General features: G+C 42.8%; 1 protein-coding gene across 1 annotated transcript in view; it reads right to left on the bottom strand.

Moving 5' to 3' along the window:
- The window catches only part of LOC146858110 (gamma-crystallin-1-like), an 86,648-nt gene extending 73,264 nt beyond the window's left edge, over window positions 1–13,384 (bottom strand). The window contains exon 1 of the mRNA XM_085648863.1: window positions 13,306–13,384. Within this exon, the coding sequence (XP_085504989.1) occupies window positions 13,306–13,365 (60 nt within the window). The 5' untranslated portion in view covers window positions 13,366–13,384. The remainder of the gene's footprint in view (window positions 1–13,305) is intronic.
- Window positions 13,385–20,164: the final 6,780 nt, after the last annotated feature.

Raw genomic sequence — 20,164 nt, forward strand, 5'->3', positions numbered from 1 at the left:
CGCTTTTCGGCCGAAAACGGCCGCAAAAGCGGCGATAATTTTCTATCGCCGCCTTGTAAATATACCCCTGACTGCTTTATCCTTCACAATCGGGTTTTTGCCCAGGTTTTTAGCACAGAATCGGCTTTAGTTGAAGTTTCTAATATTATTAAACTTGCAGTGGATAGTGGAAAAAAGGTGTCCTTATTGCTGCTGGAACATTTGGAAGCATTCAATATGGTTTCCCACCCATCCTTCTGCAACGTTTGCAGGATATTGATATAGGTGGGACCGCTTTGCAGTGGCTGCGTTTTTTCAATCGGTGTGGATGCCACCTTTTCCTTCTGAGCCCAAGTCTCTGTAGTACGGAGTTCCTCAGGGCTCAGTATTAACCTTGATATTGTTTAATATCTATCTTGCTCCACTGGCAACTCTGGTGGAGTCTTTTGGGGTGCAGGTTATTTTCTATGCCGATTACATATTTTAATTATTAATACTTTTGGCAGAGTGACATTTTTTATACATTCCTCATATTCATTTAAATCCACCTCTTTATCACTTAGCAGTTCGGGTAACTAGTCAAATACCTCTTGCCCTTCTGTCCCTAAACAGGTTTACTATAGAAATGTCTTCGTCTCAGAACTTAAGCTTGTCTCACATACTCTGCCGTATTTTGAAAAGGATTTTTTCCATGTTTTCCACCTTATATCAGGTTCCCCAGGAAATGTTAACAAGCACTTGCAATGCAATAGGTCTTGCATTTACAAGAGCTAGAGCTACTGGCGATGTAAATAACAATGTTTCTTACTTATGTGTTTTGGTTTGGAGTGTGTGGTATATAAAACTGCTTTCCGAACAAAACAGGGCATGGTGGGCAAGAAATGAACCAGCCATTTATAAAGCAGAGATATATAATATACCACTGCTTGTAAACGGCTAGTAGGGTTGGGAATGAAGCCATTTAATGGCTAATAAAAATGTGTATAAAAATGATTGCCTCTAACCTGTTGGTAGTCCTGGGGATGAAGCAAGCACTTAAAAAACAGTGGTATCTAAAACAAGGATGGGCTACAGTACTATGTAATCCCTTGGTGAACATTAGTGCATGTTAAGATTTGCATCTTCACGCATTAATCCTCACTGTATGCAAGGTTGTCAGGTAGTCTGCAGAACTGTAATGAGGAGGGATACTAGAGCGCTTAGAGGGTGTGCAGTGGCACTTGCCCTGTGTAGGAAGCTGGACATTGAAACAGGAGGTCAAGCTAAACTACTGAAGCTCCATGGATACATTACTTCCTTTATATTTATTGGCCTCTTATTAGTGATCCACATTCTAATGTAAAGATTGTTTTGAGCATTTGATGCTAGCTGTGCAAGTTGTGGGAAGTGAAAGAGTGGTAGCAACGATGGGGAGAGGGTGTGTGCTCCCTTTGGCCTGCTGATCTGGAATAGCTTCCCCCAATGCCTTCTTCAGCAAAGTATCACACAGGGCAGGGGTTGGAGAGAGAATTGAGCAGCAGGGCGGCATCTGCAATGGATGCTGGGCACTCTGCAGGTTGAGTAAGTGACATGTTGAAGAGCGATGTTTTATTGTTGTTATTTAAATGGCATCCGGACAACCAAGTGCCATTCTCTGGTACGTATTTGTACTTCCAGTGCTGGAGGAAGTGAGGCGAGGGAGGGCGTGGAGGTAAGGGGGCGTCTTGGATGTGAATCCAGAAGAGTTAATGAAAAAAACCTTGGTGGTCTGATTGTAGGTGTGAGGGTGTGAGACTTCCATTTAAAAAGGGGATGCCAGGGGCCTGTCAACAAATCGGTGTTGTTGTGATCCTGGGTGTTCATGTGCAAAGAGCCCAAGGTTTACACCTCTCCCTGGGCAGGAAGTATCTGCAGTTCTAAGCAGGATGCATATCACACAAAACAGATAAGGGAAGACATCTCAGGACAGAGACTGGGGCTCTGAGATTGAAATCACCAAGTGCCCCGGTGTACTTCCTGCTCATGATAAACACGTGTGTGCAACATTCTTTACCACTAAGGTGGGACGTGCACACAAACACACACACATGCGCGTTCACACAAGAATACATAAATAACATAAAAAGACATTGATTAAAACACAGAAATACACATACTTACACATAAAGGTGCACCTAAACAATCATGCAAGCAAACAAAAAAGGCAAATATATAGGCATGAAAATACACATATTCCCACATTATAAAACCTAAGATGTGTGCACATAGTAGTAACACTCATATGTAACACATAAACAGACACACATGCTAATTGATAACACAATGAGACCAAAGCTGAGAAGTAATTACATTCAAGCAAAGTGGCATTCTGATTTCCTGCACACTCCATTTTAGAGTAGAGAAACAGTGGCCATGCGTGTTTTGGGTACACAGGCGCTGTTGTACTTTGGATTCTGGGAATTGTTGTTTCACATTTGTGACTTAATGTCGGACCTTAACCATTCAAGCAAGCAAAGTGTAATTGGGTTTAGAGCCAGGCATTAATGCAGGTATCACAAGAACTAAACTCCTTCCTGCAACAATGTTAACCACAGAGCCACGAGGAATGTCATCAGGCTGCCAGCTCGATGGCATAAAGTACTCTAGATCATAGGAATCCATTACACAGAGGAGTACTCATCCTAATGACCTTTGAGAGTGACCACTATGGGATCTGAAGCAAGAAACATGTCACTTCTAGATAGCCTTGAAATCTTAACCCTCTGACTTATATTGACGTGAGCAGGAAAACAGAAGGAACAAGAAGACCGCCCAGTACAAGATGTAAAAAAACAATTCCAATCTAGATGACTGGACAGAATGCTCCATGGACAGATAGATCAATGACACCGCAAACACTAGAAAACGTATGCATTGTAAACAAAGCCAAGGTTAGGACAAATGTGACGGTGACATCACTTTCAGACAAGTTACTGGCATTGCAATTAATACACCACTGTCCTTGTCTTTCATACCGCTACTGTGTTTTTTGTGTGTTTTTTTTAACAAGTGTCCTGCTTTCCAGTGAATGATATGGAGTAGTTTAGAGAGTTGAGAACTAAAAAGGGAAGTGTGATGCCTCACTATTCCCAAAAAATAAAGGAAAGTCTGGGCAATACCAAAACCATTCAGCGCTGGTACAATTATACGGTGCATATTTCTAACAATAACATTTCAGTCCTAATCTCATAGGCGCTGATACAAAGTCAAACAATTGCAGCTTTATAGGACACAAATAAATTGGATTACTAGCACAGACACCATCGTAGCTGGCCAACAAACGGAGGGATTATATGCTGTATACCAGTTTGGCGCACATCCTATGATCCCTGCCATGGCACTCGGAATATTTGAAGGATATGGCTGAAAGCCTTGCCTGTAGTTTGCGAGTGAAGAGCAGCTACTTAATAGCACACAACCAGCCAAGTCAGCACAGTGAGAATTTTTGTCCAGAACATTAGAAACAGGCTTATAGTATGAACTCTGATCAATTTAATTGAGCCTGACAACATATTTCAAGCTCCGACTCTCCTCGTGCTGAAATTAAAATTGCAACGGAATTTAAGCTTCTCGATAGCAGCACGAGCTGTTGCAAACGTTAACCATGCTATAAACCACCAATCTCGAGTTTGGCTGCCTCTCCCTCATCCCCTTCAAACTGTAATGAAAACAGACGAAGTACGCAGCACCGAAGCAATTCTTTTCAGCAACAAGTGGTTTTTAATAACCAGGACAAATGTAAAAAGACTTCTCCCAAACAACAGATAAACAATGAAACTGTACTTGGCCAGTGCTCCTGAACCTTGAATGGAAGTGACGTATCCGCTGCATGACCCAGTTAGGAGGCAGCTAAGAAGAGCAAAACTAGAGTCAACCTATGGTAAGCAGCAGGTGGGAGCAAACTTGTTTTATTGAATACAGCAGGTCCTGCAGAACGCGCATGCGCACTGCCTAGGCTCAACCTAAAAATGGTGGTGATACATTTTACACATGTGGTTTCTGATTCAATTCTCATTGACAGTGCGAAGACGTAAGTGCACTGAGGAATAATCTCTAGTTTCATGTTTATTACCCTTTGTGCATCAACCACTAGCATGTGCTTTCTTACTGACCACTCATTGAATTTCCCAAAACCTCTCACAACTTTCGACAATCAGATTCTCTTCCATTCCATGAGAATACCACATAAACTGCCACAAAAGCATCCCTCCATCCTCAAGAACAGTATTGAGGTAAGATGTGGAAGCAGCTAGTGGTTGTATGTCCCATTAATGTATTACATTACAACTTAACTATGTGGGAAACAGCAAATGTACTTCAATCTGTGTTCCCACACTCCTCCCAATAAATACTTCAATGCGTGTGTGGGCTATCGTATGCAATAGGAAAGATACAATGGCAACCATGTTAAAAGGGATAAAGATGCTCAAAGGGGTAGGTGGCTCCAGTCCCCATCCCTAGAGTTTACTTTCTAAGCTTGCATTAGTGGAAAAACTGCTTCCGTTGATTTAAGAATGCCGATCAATCAAAGAACTGAATACATCCCTGAAATGCCATTGATGCAATCGGGACAAACAAACAATACATTTTGCATTATTTCTTATACTTTTATCTAGAACTATCATGTAACTATACCATGGGCTTCATGCAGTAAACGATTTTGCAAAATCACAGGATTTGCACCTGCAAAGTGTTTCTTTGTCCATGAACTACACCCCTTTTGCTAGTTGGAAAAGCCTTTCTGGTTCACAAAAGGGATTTTACAAATCAGTACAAATCACTATTAGGAAGATCTATATTTAAGGGGATTCTCCCCTCCCAATTGTAAATCACAATGGTATGTATCATTGGTTTGCAACCACGACCATTACAAAGTTACCAATAGCTCAAAAGATTCATTTACAAAAGAAAAGCAAGTAATAATTTATTTTAAAGTACCGGAAAAAAAGAACAATTTGGGAAAGCAGTGGAAAGGATAGTGGTCTGTTGTCTCTCATAGCTCACCGTTCCCTCATTCACAGACATTTACAGACATTTACATGGGCTCACAAATTTCAACCTTTGTAATTAATATTAATTAGTCAAGTCAATTTTCAACCAGCTAAGAATGTGCAATTTCCGGTGCTACTTATTAGTGTAAAGATCGTATCACAAATTAAATACCCATTCACAAACGGTTGCATGTCAGAATGTTGTATAAAGAAATATTGTCTGATGTAAATATTGTGTTCCGAATATCTTTTTCAAAATGGTCTTCACAAAGGATGCAGATTGTATGTTATTAACTCCAATGGAATTATATTCTCGTAGGCGTTCCTTTCATTGTCTTACTCATCATCACACTGGTTTGTGCCATCCTCTGTGCATATCTTGCAAAGAATTGCCGTCATCTGCTAGAAAAACTGTGCTGCTCATAATTATTACAACCGTATTTGTGCATGCTGGCTCTCTTTTGCTGGCTCTCCTTACTATGGCACCAAAAGCATGCATGATTACCTCATGCTCTGATGTGTCAATAAGATACACTAAAAACTGATGCAAGTCAGCTCTGGGGTGCAGAGCAGTGGACTTGTTGTCCAACGGGTTTTATCGTTTACAAACCCTCAGATTTGGTAAATCATAGAATCTGCAAACAAATAAACCCTTCATCAAATGAGCTAAGCCCATTTAGCAATTCAGAAAAACTTTTCTCAATTTAAAATGTGCCTAGGAAGCCATACTGAATTTAAATAAAAAAGTGATTGCACTAAATAAAAGCGATCTTATACAACATGATCAGCTGACCTAAGCAGGCTACCATCCCTGTGATGGAAACAAATCGTAGTGGGTCACAATTTGCAACCTACCTGAGCGATGGCTGGATGGAGATTCCCGCCTCTCCGTAGCCGTAGCCGAGGTGATTGAAGCCCCGCCCACCTGAGGGAAGCCTGTAGTGGAGTGGAGTGGAGAGAACGGCGAACGCGGCACGCCGCTTGAAAATCTTCTTTGAAGCGCCCTAAGGTTAATGAGCCCGATAGTGAAGCTGATAAAGATCACTTACTGACACCCCATGGGGAGCGGATTTGTCAGACATATTTAGCACCTTAATGGAGGTGTAAAGATTGCAGCGAAAGGCGGCGAGTCGCTGTGGGGAAGCAGCTTCAGACAAATGCTAAAAGCGGACGGCTGAGGACTAAGGAGCAAAACCAGCAACTAACTACGCGTCCGGTAAGAGGTTGCAAAATGAGGGAGGTGCGCGGCCTCATGAAAGCCTGCTAACTAGTCTTTGCAAATTGGAGCCACTAAATAGCACAGTGGACTCTAAGAAGAGACAGTAGCCAGATAGCGACAGTTTGAAAACCTTACAAAGGGGGGAGAGGAAGGAGAGGGGAAAAAGGAGAAAAGAAAGGAGAAAACTGCTACCCCCCTTTTTTTTTTTTGTTTTGCTTTCTCCTGGTCTGCTATTTCCTTTAGTAAATTTTTTTTTTTTTGGAAAACTACAGCTTGGATAAGGAGCCTTTATCCGGACTATATGAAGGTGAAAATGCTCAGCTGTGTCGGGCCGCACTCTGTATAGTGTTTAGAGCTGCATTCTGGGTGTTGGAGTTCGGTAGAGATTGGATCAGCTGTATGATGACAAACCTGCATAAGGAATTTGTAAGGCGCTGAGAGGAAAGCCCTGTAAAGATATAACCTTGTCAGCTTTCTGGTTAAAGTTCGAAGATTTAAAGGCTCCAAGGCTCGAGTAGTGCAATCGCACTACTTATCCTCGAGAGGTAGCCCCTTTGATATTCCTCCTTGACATACTTCACAGCATTTATTACGGGCACTCCTGGGTTCAAGATTCGATCCCGGTGCAGACGTCTAAGTGAAAAAGAGTGTGGTGGAATAGAGAAATCCAGCCAGAAAGAATAGCCCTGCTCCTGAAGGTGGACTTTAGGTTATCATAAGTCTGTGGGTCGGGGCTTTTAGAGATGGGGAAGTTACTGAATACCCGCCTGGCGAAAGCGAAGACCAACCGACTTCTTGCTAGGGAAGCAAGAGAGGCTAAAAAGGCAGCCCGTTTAATCGGTGTAGAAGGTGCCTCGCCCTCTCCGCCCTCTCATTTTACAGACTCTACGGCAGAGACCTCGGAGGGGGAAATAGAGGAAGAAAGCTCAGCAGTTGATAGGCAACAGCAAGCCTCGTTAGATCAGAGTGCTGTTAAATATTCAGATACTACAAACACTGTAGCCTCTTCGATAAATCTGCAAGCAGGAGGCGAAGGCAGTACACAGAAAAAATCCAGAGATAAAAGTGACAAAATGGCGACCAAGCAATTTCCACTCTTTCAGAAAAAGCTCATCAAAGATATAGACAGTCCTCAACTCTCTCAATCCCCTCAGTCGCATCATGAGCCCATGATTTCTCTAGATCCTGCTCTCGCTATACTATCAACCGAGTTAATTAACTCTGCTCCATCTAGTGTTTTAGACAGAGGTCCGGATTTTACAGCTATCACTCAGAGTCAAGATCTTAGTGGTGATCCCCAGGAGTTAAGGAAGGGATGAAGCTTGGCGCAGAGATTTGATAAGCAGGCTAACTCTACCAAGAAAGTGGGGTCAGTTATATCAACTGAGGCCCTAATACATCAGGCGGAAGGAGTTCAGGAAGGGGGGTCAAGATCTTCCCTACCTTCCCCAGGGGCCACAACTGTAATGTCATCCACTTCCAATGTTAATACTGTTCTGGACCCTCATCGATCCATAGATCTGACTGGAGATTTTCAGATCGGCGTCAAGGACATGCTAAATTTGATTCTAGATGAAATACGAGATATGAAAAAAAACTCAGAAGGCGGAACTGGACTCCTTAAATCAACGTCTGGAGAAAATGGAAAATATTATGGGTAGTCTCCCTGTTAAGCTCCAGGAGGCAGAGGAGAGAATTTCCGTATTGGAGGACCAGTTATATAAAATGACAAAAGAGGTTAAAGTAGGAGCTAAAAGCAAACAGGCGTTGGAATCCAAACTGGAGGAGTTGGAAAACCATTCACGTAAATCTAACCTGCGCCTGGTAGGCGTACCTGAAGGAATAGAAGGGTCGCAAACTTTAAGCTGGGTCAACACCTTCATTAAACAAAAAGTTATTCCGGACTTCCAGGAAGACCTTACAATTATGAGAGCCCATCGCGTCCCTTCTCATCCTTTCCCTAACTCAACCCTTCCACGCACGATTCTGATCAACTTTGCAGATTTTTGAATCAAGGAAGCAGTTCTTACAAAGGCTATTCAGCAGAGACAGTTCACAGTCAACGAGACTATTAAATGTAGAATCTTTTCGGACATGTCTGCCGCTGCTGCCCGCCGCAGGAAGGAATTTGTTAAAATGTTGCAGTTATTTAAGGCAAAGGGGGCACAAGCATCAATTGAACAACAATGCAAATTGCGAGTACTAGTGAAGGGAAAGTTTTTTTTGTTTACGGATGTTGGTGAGGCACATGGTTTTCTGGAGAAAATCACGAGGGATTAGAATAGTGTTAGGTTGATATAGCCAATGTTCTATATTCGCCCCCTTTCTGCAGGATTCATGGAAATAAGTGTAAACTCGATATAAAGCTCGCCAGGTTAGGAGAAAATTAAGAACTTTTTTTTCTCCTCTTTTCTCTCTCTTTTCCCTTCCTTCTTTCTCTATTCTTTTGGTTTAGGGAGATTAGCTTAGAGGGCTTCACTACCATTGCAAGGTTCGTCCGAAAAATTGAATTCTGGAGGGCAAAAAAAGTAACACGTATCTCAGTGCATAGGGGTGGGTAAGGGGCGGATTCACCGGGTGTAATAACATGACACCCAAACTGAGTGGGGGCTGGGGAAAGTGGAAGGAGCGGTGAAGGGGGGATAATCTACTTTTCTGGGGGTGGGTTGGGGGACTAAAAAATAGGGAAAATGCAACCGGTAGTTTTAATGATTGGTTGGTTATTTTGTATGCTACATTTTCTTTTTTTTTCTTGGAATGTTACATTGATTGGTTCTTTAGATCTTTTTTTCCCCTATTTAAATGGCTAATAGGCTAAAAATAATTTCGTTTAATGTTAACGGCCTGAATAATCAGAAAAAATGCGGGCTATTGAAGCATGGCTAAAAACAGAAAACCCTGAAATTATTCTGTTACAAGAAACTCATATCTCGACTATAAACATTTTGGAATTTTTAATGTTTAAAACCTGGGCCAGCTACAGGGGTTTTTCATCTGCCTCTGCATCCCATAGAGGGACTGCTATATTTATAAAAAAAGGCTTCCAAGTAGAGTGTATTAATTCGGGTAAGGATCTATTTGGGAGGTGGTGTTGGGTGACATGCTCTTTTAGATCCAAACCATGCCCTCTGACTTTTGTAAGCTACTATGCACCCGTTGAAGATGATGCCAAAGCATATGATGATCTTTTTCTCTCTTTAAATCAAGCTTGTTTTTCTCACAGGTTGAGTCCATGATTACAACTTTCGAATGAGCAAAAAAAAAAACACGTTTAGCACTTGGCACTTTCTATGAAGATATAGATCAGGGAGGGCTTGCACTTCCGAATCTGAAATATTACTATGATGCTTACTTTGCACAGTATTTATCTAGGTTCAAGCCTTTACCACAAACACATTTTTATTGCAATTTTTTTTTTAAATCTAATTTGTACTGAAACTAAGATTAACCCTCCCATGTTATTGTTCAGGTACCCAAAGCTGGTACGATATAAATGTCTCCAAAGTATTATCAAAAGACGTTAGGCCTTCTTTAAAAAATATTCTATCCCAGCAATTAATTCAGCCACCTTAATAGAAGAAATCCTCCCCTCAATAGGAATTAAACAACCTATCCACCTGACATCAAAATGGGCGGAAGCCGGGTACTTTAAAGTATCAGATTACTTAAGGGATGGTAACTGGATGACGGTAGCAGAAATATCTCTAGGGATTGCTAAGGATTTTATTTTGATTAACTCTTATGGCTGTCTATATAAATATCTAGTAGAAATAAACCCCACTTCTTTTATGACCCAAAATCAGCTTGTAGAGGATTTGTTAGCTAAAGCAGTCAATAAGAATCCAGGTACTTGGAAAACATTCCTGGCTTCTCTCAAACAACCGGATCTTGAGTCAAAAGCAATTAAGAAATGGGCTGATCATGAGAATTGCGTAGTCTCTCCTCAGATTTGGTCTACAATTAATAAGTTAAATTTCTGTACTCTCAGAGGGGCTAATTGGCGTAGGATGTTGTTTTTTAGTAAGTGGTTATTGTATCGAACTCCCGCTGTTTTAGCCAAGATGTTCACTAACCAGTCCTCTCAATGCTTTCGCTGCATGAATTATATACACGCCAATTGGTCACATATTATGTTGAGCTGCCCAAACATCAAAATTTAAAAAAAAAATAAAAAAGAAAAACAATTTGCAACCTACCTCATTAATATTAATGAAGTCAATGAAACTGAGACCCACTGCAGTTCAGTATTTGTTTAATTTATTTATTAGTACGTAGGTCTGTTCGCAAAATACCAATGCATTTGGTAATAGTCAGTGAGCAAACTGCAATGACTTTTGCTGAATGCATTGCATGTACATCTGGTCCCATGTGCTGCTCCTGCCTAGGCAGCTGGGCCATATTTCACACTTCTCAGCGCAAAGCAGTTCCTTAAATCATAGGCAGTGGTCTAGAATTGCATTGTAGCATCGTCAGCTATGGACACAGTTGAAGAAGAGGGAGCTTGTAGGTAACCAGCAACATACAGGAATCAGCAAACTTATACATGTAAATTCAGCTGACCTCTATCTCTGAATAATATTATAAAGTGCATTCGCAGTACCATAACAGGTCAGATTACAAAAAATTCAGCGGTGCAATATTTCGGCCTGACACACATTTCATTTAGGCTAATGCAACTATGCACCAACATTTGTACTGTCTGTGAAATGCAAAACTGCAAAGAGCATTCCAAATGCTGATACACTCAGTGCACAATACTATAGGGACCAGTGCAATCTTTGTAAATCAGAAACACTGGTGTGAAAACGAACCCAGACTTGCGCATCTACGTATTTCATCATGAAAAATATCCACTAGGAGGAATTACAGTTCAGAAAAATCTTACGGCTCCTTTATACGCAGGGCTGATTTTTGCCCACTATACCTAGCGACCCACCCAAATGTTAGCACAGTATTTCATACAGAGATCGCGGCTAAACACTATGGATACCTAGAGTTACTGAAATCTTGTAATTACCAGGACACTCATAATGAAGGCCTTGGTGATGTCATTAGACAGCTTTATGGATTAAAGCACATGAACACCTTTTATACCTGATGATATAGTTATGATTAAATACATCTATGGCATATAGCAATACATTTACACACAAGATGCATCTGCCCTAGACTGTAAAGAAGCATGTGTACAATATTAAATTACATTCTCTAAGATACATGAGAAATAAAAATATAAGGGCAGATTTACAAGAAACAAATGCAGCACGGTCATCAAATCATGTTGCTGTGCCGCGCTGCGTTAGTTTCGAAGCACATATTTAGAACAATATGTTGCATCTCTGTACTTCCCCCTCCGCTGGCGCACATCCTGCTGCCATGCACCGGCGCAGGCACCCTTGCACCATGGTGCTAGGATGCCTTCATCGTGGGGAGATTGTTTTTGTGAGGAAGGGGCACCTTCCTGCAGAAAAACTATCAATTGAGGTGATCTCCTCTTCCAATGCGTGCTACAGAATGCAGCACGCATTGAAAGAGGAAAAAAACGGGGAGAAATTAAAACATTTCTCCTCATTGCACCTCGCTACGCCACCCCTAGCGTGGTGTAGCATTCTGACGCATTTCCAGATTTACGATTGCTCATAAAACTGGCAATACATCAGTGGACATAGGTGTTGCTTTGGAACACCCATGTCACGCAAAGGGCCTGATTCTGATGCAGTTAGGAAAGCATTCCCACCTAGGGCCTGATTCTGATGCGGTTAGAAAGGCCTCCTAATGGCATTTGCTCCTTCCAAATCGGATCGGGAATGTGTCTTCCTGACCGAGGGCCCAATTATGATGCGGTTAGGAACATATGCTCCCATTGAAGTCAATGAGAGTCCAACGAAATCATTTCTGAAAGCATCCGGATGCATCGTAATCCGCCGGTCGGACTCTCCTGATCCGAGTGGGTCGGAAACCATTTCCCAACCGATTTGGTCGGGAAGCTTTTCCAAATTGCATCAGAATTGGGCCCAAAGTGTTGTTTGAAAAGGGAAGATATTTACAAGCACAGGTAAAGTCATTCAGAGTGCCTTTACGTGTTCTTGGAAATAACAGGCAGCAGGTTGCGCTGCCGGTGCGTGACACAACGTGACACATCGGCAGCGCAAGGGGCTTGTAAATCTGCTGCATTCTTTTCCCATGTTGACACTTTGTTATGAGAGATGTTGATGACTCTGTACTCAGAGAGCACAGGCTTTGTATACAGATCGCCCTTGTGCTGGGCAATGCTCGGTTTCAAAGGAAAGGGCATCTCTCTTTAGCAAAAAACATGAATGTAACTTTTCAAGCGGTCTTGTTGACACTGTATGGAATGTTCCTACTTTTTTGTAACTCTATTTGTCATACTACATAAATACATTCTGCATAATGCTTGCATAAATGCACTGTTGTGATAATTCAACACCTTTGCATCAGCTAAAAAAAAAGTTCTGCCACAAAATCCTATTTCATTCGCGGATGGTATTGACATGGGAAGCAAACAGACCAGAGCCAGCTAACAGTGCCACAGCTTTAAGGAGCCTTAGTGGACAATAAGCCTTGGGCACAAATGCTCTCACCTTGGAGGCTAAAAACTCTCAGTAAAAATCACTATTTGTGTTACGAGACATTCGAACCCTGTCTGTGTGTTCATAGATGCAGCATTCCCAAACACATAACTCCAATGTTGCCATAAGGTAATCTCGCCTCTTCCCCTAGACCTATAGCAGTGAACTGGCTGCTTATACAAACTCTGAAGGCATTCAAAGAAGGCGCTACATCAGTCTCAGTTTACTAGTGAGGTCAGGCAGGAACGGCCTTTACCCGGGAAGTGAATGACTGATGAGAGTGACAGACACAGGAGCCAATCGCAGTGTTGGAGCAAGGACAGAGGTAGATGGTACATAGGGTGTATGTGGAATATTGTAAGGCGTTGCAGCAGAAAGCAAAGACTGGTCGGGCCAGGCCTATATAACCCACCTCGCATGCATTCTCTATGCAATGACCACAAACCTCGCTGCACAGGTGCCTACACAAGAACCGCACAGCTCACAGCGCTGCTCCACAGACACTCACCTCTTTCCCCGACTTTGTTAAACCGCAGACTGTATGCTTATTCACAAACTTCCCCTTCATGTTCAAATACTTCACTCTCCTGCAAAAAAGAGGCACGAATCACAAAGGTGAAGGGCATGGAGACCGCACTGCAGTGCCAACCGCAGGCCTGGTGCTTATGAATCAGTGACACTTACCTCCCTGTGATGTAGGCAGAACAAACATGAATAAAGTGAATCTGGCCACAGCTGTTTGTGCAAACAGCTGCACGAGATCAGTGCACAGACAGATAGAAAGAGAAGACACTGTAATGCATTGTAGGGTTTGTATAAGGCCTCCCTTGTGTTTTTATTCAGAGAGATTGTACCGGTGGCGGGACCCTGAGAAGGATCAAAGGCAACTACTGGCTAAAGAGGAGAAGACAAACGATGCGGGTGTGAGAAAGGTTCCAGAATAAGGAGTATGAATATTGTTTTTTCAGCAACTCTGGTTAAGAGAAGATTACTAACAAGCGCTTGCCAGGCAGCCGCGGCACCCGCGCTTTCCTTATAACATTAAGAGCAAAGCGCGGGTGCCGCAATTATACCAAAAGTAAAGAAATAGATGTTTTTTTCTATTTCTTTACTTTTGGTATAATCGCGGCACCCGCGCTTTACTTATAACGTTAAAAGTAAAGCGCGGGTGCCGTGATCCTACCAAAAGTAAAGAAATAGATGTTTTTTATATTTCTTTACTTTTGGTATAATCGCGGCACCCGCGCTTTACTTTTAACATTAAAAGTAAAGCACGGGTGCCGCGATTATACCGAGAGTTAAGGAAAACAAGCATTAGCCACGAAAGTCATCGCGATCACGATCGCTGTGAAAGCGAAAGTGATCGCGATGACGCGCTAGTGCTGCTGGCTGGCCTAGCGCATGATCCCAATGTAAAGCCATATGGCTGCTTTGCGCGTGTGCACGCCTCATGCACTGTAGCTCTATGCCAGCGGTAGCACTGAAAAGTCCCTTACAAAATGTCTCTCCGAGCCAGCGCATGCGCTGGGCTCAGCGAGACCTAAAAAGACAATACATGTGATCAAAAACCCACATGCAAAAAGAGATATACAACATGTTAAAAATAGAGACAGCATGCATGTCGACCTAGTGCGACATACAAAACAAAATACAGAGTAATGTAATTTTCCAACAAGCAATAGGTCTCGCATTGTCAAAAGTTGGAGCAATTGGAGTTGTTAATCTACTTAAGAAATAGACGCCGGACTTTTACAACCGTTGCTTGTGCACGGTCAGCTAAAATAAGAGCTGAGCTGCTCTGCCTTTACTGTGTTGCCTCTGCTTCCTGCAGGCCAGACTTATTTTGGTATAGGAGTGCAACGGGCAAGCGTTCATCCTCCTGAGGAAGATAAAATGAGTACCACTGAGTCTGGAACAATACACACCTGTTAATCACACTGAGGAATAATCCAAACGTAAACACATTTAACGCTGTGGCCACAACTGGCTTCTCGACATGGGACACTCCTGCCCTGTTAAAATAACTGACGGTGCTTAATGCTCACTGGTACAAAGCAATAGCCAATGTAACGCTTGGTCTGATGAAAAATATTAGCTTGAAGGTTCATGGACAACTTAACAGGAATGTCCATCGCACAGTGAATGTTTATGGAGGACGTACAAAATGGTGTTGGGGTGCATACGTGGTATGGTATGACCGACTTTAATATTTACAATAATTTCAGTTACTAAATATAAGTGGGTTACGTGTTTTTTCTGAAAGTGCAGCTTTCCCGTCGATGTGTACCTTGAAACAGAGGCTAACAATTAAGAATCACAATTAAATAATGTTTAAATAGACAATAATTCCACTGTCAACGGCTCATTCATTAACCAAATTAGCAATAAAGAAACATCAGGGACTAATATTAATTTCAAAAAAGGAAATGTTCAAAGAACAATTTCAGAAGGAGAAAATTAGCTCCTGAGCCAGCAAGAATTACATCGTTTTTCCAATGACCTGCTTCCTCATAGTATGTGACAGGCCCAATGAAATTGCTATATTACTTTTACTTGCACTGTGGGCATGCCACTCACTGGAGCTACACCTCGGGCCGCCGTATTTGCATACAGTGAAGTGTTCGTGGCAGTGAGGGAATGCGCCACAGATTGCAGGCTGTTTGAATTGGTAGAAAGATAGGCTTACAGTGCTCGCGCGCTTCTCCTCTCCGCTTGCTCTTGCCAAGGGGAAGGAATTCCATTTCATTCAATTCCGTGACTCTGAAATGTTTGGGAGTGAAAGCATACACTACGGACATAGGATTATTTAAATCACACTGCAGACTTTGCTTCTTTCCAGTCTCCATTTTCTGAAACAGCATTTCCAAAGTATGTTGGTCTTCATATAATGTATGAGGTTTGGTAGATGTTCTACAGTAGCCATCCATCCTCACCCCTTGTTGCTTCCCCCACACCAGTTTTCGTTAAAAAAAGGTTTTTGCACTTTGGTTCATTTTAGTTACAACTTGGATCAGTAATTAAAAAGAAAAAAGTAATTCACAGCACCTGCGCTTTACCTTTAAACATGCTAAGCTAAAGTGTGGCTGTCGTGATTGCTGCAAAAGTAAAGAAATGCAAAAACAACAGTTGATGGACAGAATGCAGAACAATGTCATACATTCACCCCAGTACAGAGATCTGGGCCTAAATCCATCGTTTTTTTGCTCATCATACCATTCCGGTTTGAACCCAGCCATATGCAAATCAGTCTTGACCCTGTGCCTCATGGGAACAGTCCAGCCCGAACTGCCAAGCCAGGTCCTCCCTGGACTGGAAACAAGCATCCTAGGACCGGTTTCGGGGTTTCACCAAGACATTTTTTTCTATTTCTTTACTTTTGCAGCAATCGCAGCACTCACGCTTTAGTTTAACATGTTTAAAGGTAAAGCGCGGGTGCTGCAATTTTAACAAGAGTAAACAAATAAAAAAAAATGGCGGCTGCATGCTTTTTGTTTCTCTATTTGTTTACTTTTGTTACAATCGCAGCACCCACGATTTACCTTTAAACATGGTAAGCTAAAGTGCGGGTCCCGTGATTGTTGCAAAGTAAAGAAATAGAAAAATATATTTGTTTTTGCTTTTTCTTTCGAAGAAATCGCGCCACCTGAATTTTAGCTTAGCATGTTTAAAAATAAAGCATGGGGGCTGCAAATATTTGTTTTCTTTTTAATTACTGATCCGGGTTGTAACTTAAATGAAAGCCAAAGTGCAAAAATGTTTTTCTCAATGAAAACTGGTGTGTAAAGCAACTGTGCTTTATCATAACATGTTTTCGCGGAATAATGACAATCCACTCACTGTTATTAATATCTTAGCAGAAAAGGTCACTTTATTAAGACAGGTAAACAGCATATTATTTCCATAAGAACAAACATTGCCATATCAAAACAACCCCCATTTGCAATTCAAAATCCCCCAAAACATCTTATCATACTAAAACCAACTATTTCAAACAAGACTTTAGAAATACCCCGCAGGTACTGTAGAAAAACCTCATTCCTTCCCCTTCATTTGTTTTATTGAACTTTCCCCCCCCCCCTCCCCACCGCAGAGGGATGGATAAGCCCGCTCGAGACTATCCGACCCCCCCAAAAAAACTCTGCATGATAATGTACTACCTAAAACATGAAGAAACTGCTACCTGTCGTAATGTGACGTAAAATTTTTTTTTTTTAAATGTATTTATTTATGTATATATATATATTTTTGTTATTTATTTATTTATTTAATATATATACAAAACATGTACATACAGAAAAGGGGGTGGGTGGGTGGGTTATCCAAATTCGCCACTAGTTTCCCTCACATAAAGCCTCCCGCCAAAACTACCTATAAATACTTACCTGCTAGTCCCGTCCCTTGCCCTGACTAAACCTATCGCGCCACGTGGACCGTCCCAATGCGCGAAAATGCACAGGGGGACACCGTCTCACGCCAAGTTCCCCCTGGGACCCAAAAAGTCAAAGCAAATAAAAAACAAGCAATCACCACCAGGGTGGTGAGGGAGAATCGCCTCATTCAGCCCGTGCCATAATGCTGAATATGGAGCATGGAAAAGGAGTGGCGCCAGGATATGGGCGCTGTGCTAAAATACAGAGCAGCGCCTGTGTACATTAAAGTTATGCGCATGCCGATCCGCGAAGGGTGTCATGATCTTGGCACGCCAAAAACTGGAAAAAGAGTACTTCTGAGGAACACATGAACAATGCAGGCGGAGAGTAACTGTAGTTGGTCGCCGCTGCTCTTCGTTAAACAGAAGTGAGGTATCGCGCCGTTTAACCATTAAAGAGGCAGCAAAGAGGAGCGACAATGCATTAAACCAATAGGAAAGATGCAGGTGGGCCATAATTCCTATCCAGTATTTTTCCTACTACAAGAGGTCTTCCAGACAGCGCATACACTGTCTAGGTTCGACCTCGAAAAGACACCCATTTATAGGTTAAAAAACACATACAATGCATCCCCTAATGATTCCACTGCCACTAGTTTGTACGTGAACATCACATCGCTGTACAAAAAAATATGCTCATGAACATGTTTAATCTATTAATTAAAAATCATTCACCCGTAGTGTCACTGAATAAAGGATGTCTGCCGATGACAGAAAGAGTCTGCAGAAATAAATGAAAACAAAGAGAGTTCCAGTCTGTTGTAACATGATGAGAAGCGAGTGGACAGAAACTCAAGAAGATGAAAGAGGTAGAATTACTAACAGTAAATGCATACCACAGAAAATCTGAGAAAGGTATTCTTCATCCATTAATAGAGATTCTAAGTCTGTTCAATAATATCATCAAGGATAGAAATAAAAATTCCTGAAATAATTCATCTGATGTACTAAGTACTGGATCCAGAACCCTCCCACTGCGCTAAGGTCGAGGTTAAAGAACAAATGTATGGTAAGGAGTGGAGGTATGTTGGAAAGTGACTACATAAAATTACTCACCAAATAGGACAAACATGAGTAGATAATCATAAAATGCCCGATGTATCCTCCATCATGAAAATCATTTGACCTGTATATCATACAGTCCGGACAGATCTTTAAGAAAAAAAGGGACAGATCCACCCCTCATCCAGCACCTGTGGGTGTAGGAAGAGAGAACTATCTCTACTGGTCACTGGAAGGATAAATGAGGAAAATTCGACAAGCATGGTTTAAGATAGTCAATAAAAATATATACACGTGACCATGGTCAAAAGCGAAATAGCATGTCACGAGCAGAGAAATTGTAGCTTATATGGCAACCATATCCAATAGGTGCCCGAGACATGGTATGTGTACCACAGTCCCCCAATGGTGTTGAAATCATTACTCTCTAGACAAAGGTGCCGATCACGATCCGGTAAAAACCGGGTACGAACCGTCGGACGGAGCATATTCTCCGTCCGACGCGTACCCGGTCGTCAAAATTTACAAACAAGGAATTACGATTCGCACGGAACACCATTTCCGTACGATTCGTAAAAAAGCCCGACCGAACAAAATAAACCTACCAATGCGATCCGGGAAAGCGCCGACCTGACGTCGGGACGCTCGCAGCCTGCCATTCACGAACCAGGAATCACGATTCGCACCGACGTCATCCCGCACGGTGAAAATTTTACGGCTGCCAAAAACTGCCGGGAAATCAGGATGACGCGAACAAGGACCACCAGTACGCGACGGACAGACAGGACGACGCGAACAAGGAGGACCAGTACGCGACAGGACGACGCGATCAAGGAGTACCAGTACGCGACGGACACACAGGACGACGCGATCAAGGAGGACCAGTACGCGACGGACACACAGGACGACGCAAACAAGGAGGACCCGTACGCGACGGACAGACATGGACCCGAACCTACGTGTCATCCCGGCCCTCATAGCAGTCCACCTCCTCTACAGGTTACGACACAGACGCCGCAGAAGGTCAGAATAACTAAGGGAGGGGGGAAAGTGGGGTGGGGTGGGGGTGGCAGGACCAGGGCAGGCCACAAAACCCCCACCAAAGTCACACACCACACATGCCCAGGACATACCTGACACCCATGCCCCGGTCACTACGAGGGGGTGGGGGCGTGTCCAGCTAAGCCAGCGACCGCCACAACGGAAGTCCGTCACCACGCGAACCGGCAACACAACCAGACCGGTACGTCCCGTACCCACGCCTGAAGAGCGTGGGTACGAGAAGTACCACGCCCACACCCACGTCACCCCAACAATGGCGGGACGGATCGTACCTATGAGGAAATATGAATTTTGTGATCAGTTATGTCCCCTATCGTAGACCCCAACGGCTCCATGTACATGCTATACGTACATGTATGTTCCCTCCTGCTCCAGTTTTGAAGACGCAAATATATGTGCGTCCACCGTCAACATGTCCTCTTTCAGATCCACCATGAATGGGTCAGATATTCCTTTCCTAAGTATGAAAGGCCACCGACTTTATGTGGTTCACTTTCCACATTTTTACAGATTCAGGCGAGTAGGCCCGAATTCTGTCATCAAGCCTTTTCCTGTCTTCTGCCTCTGAAAGCTCCAGTCTGAGCCTGCATCTGTGACCATGAACTTTGTCTCACTCCCTGCGCGGCTAACGGTGCCTGATCCAGCCCGTCGCCTGCCAAGAACTGTATTTTACCTTCAAGATTATCTCCTCCGCCCCTCATCCGATGCATTCCTGTCTAGCAGTTTAGGTAAACATTCCTCCAGCTACCGTGCAAAGGGGCCAGGCCTCGCTGTCCTCATGCAAGTAATTCATAGCCCTGTTACCATGGAATATTCCTATCCCCTCGCATTTAGTGTAGACACTTAGACGCTTGTACACGCACTAGTCAGTATA

The sequence above is a fragment of the Triturus cristatus genome, chromosome 3_2 (assembly GCF_964204655.1).
Source record: "Triturus cristatus chromosome 3_2, aTriCri1.1, whole genome shotgun sequence".
Lineage (NCBI taxonomy): Eukaryota > Metazoa > Chordata > Amphibia > Caudata > Salamandridae > Triturus > Triturus cristatus.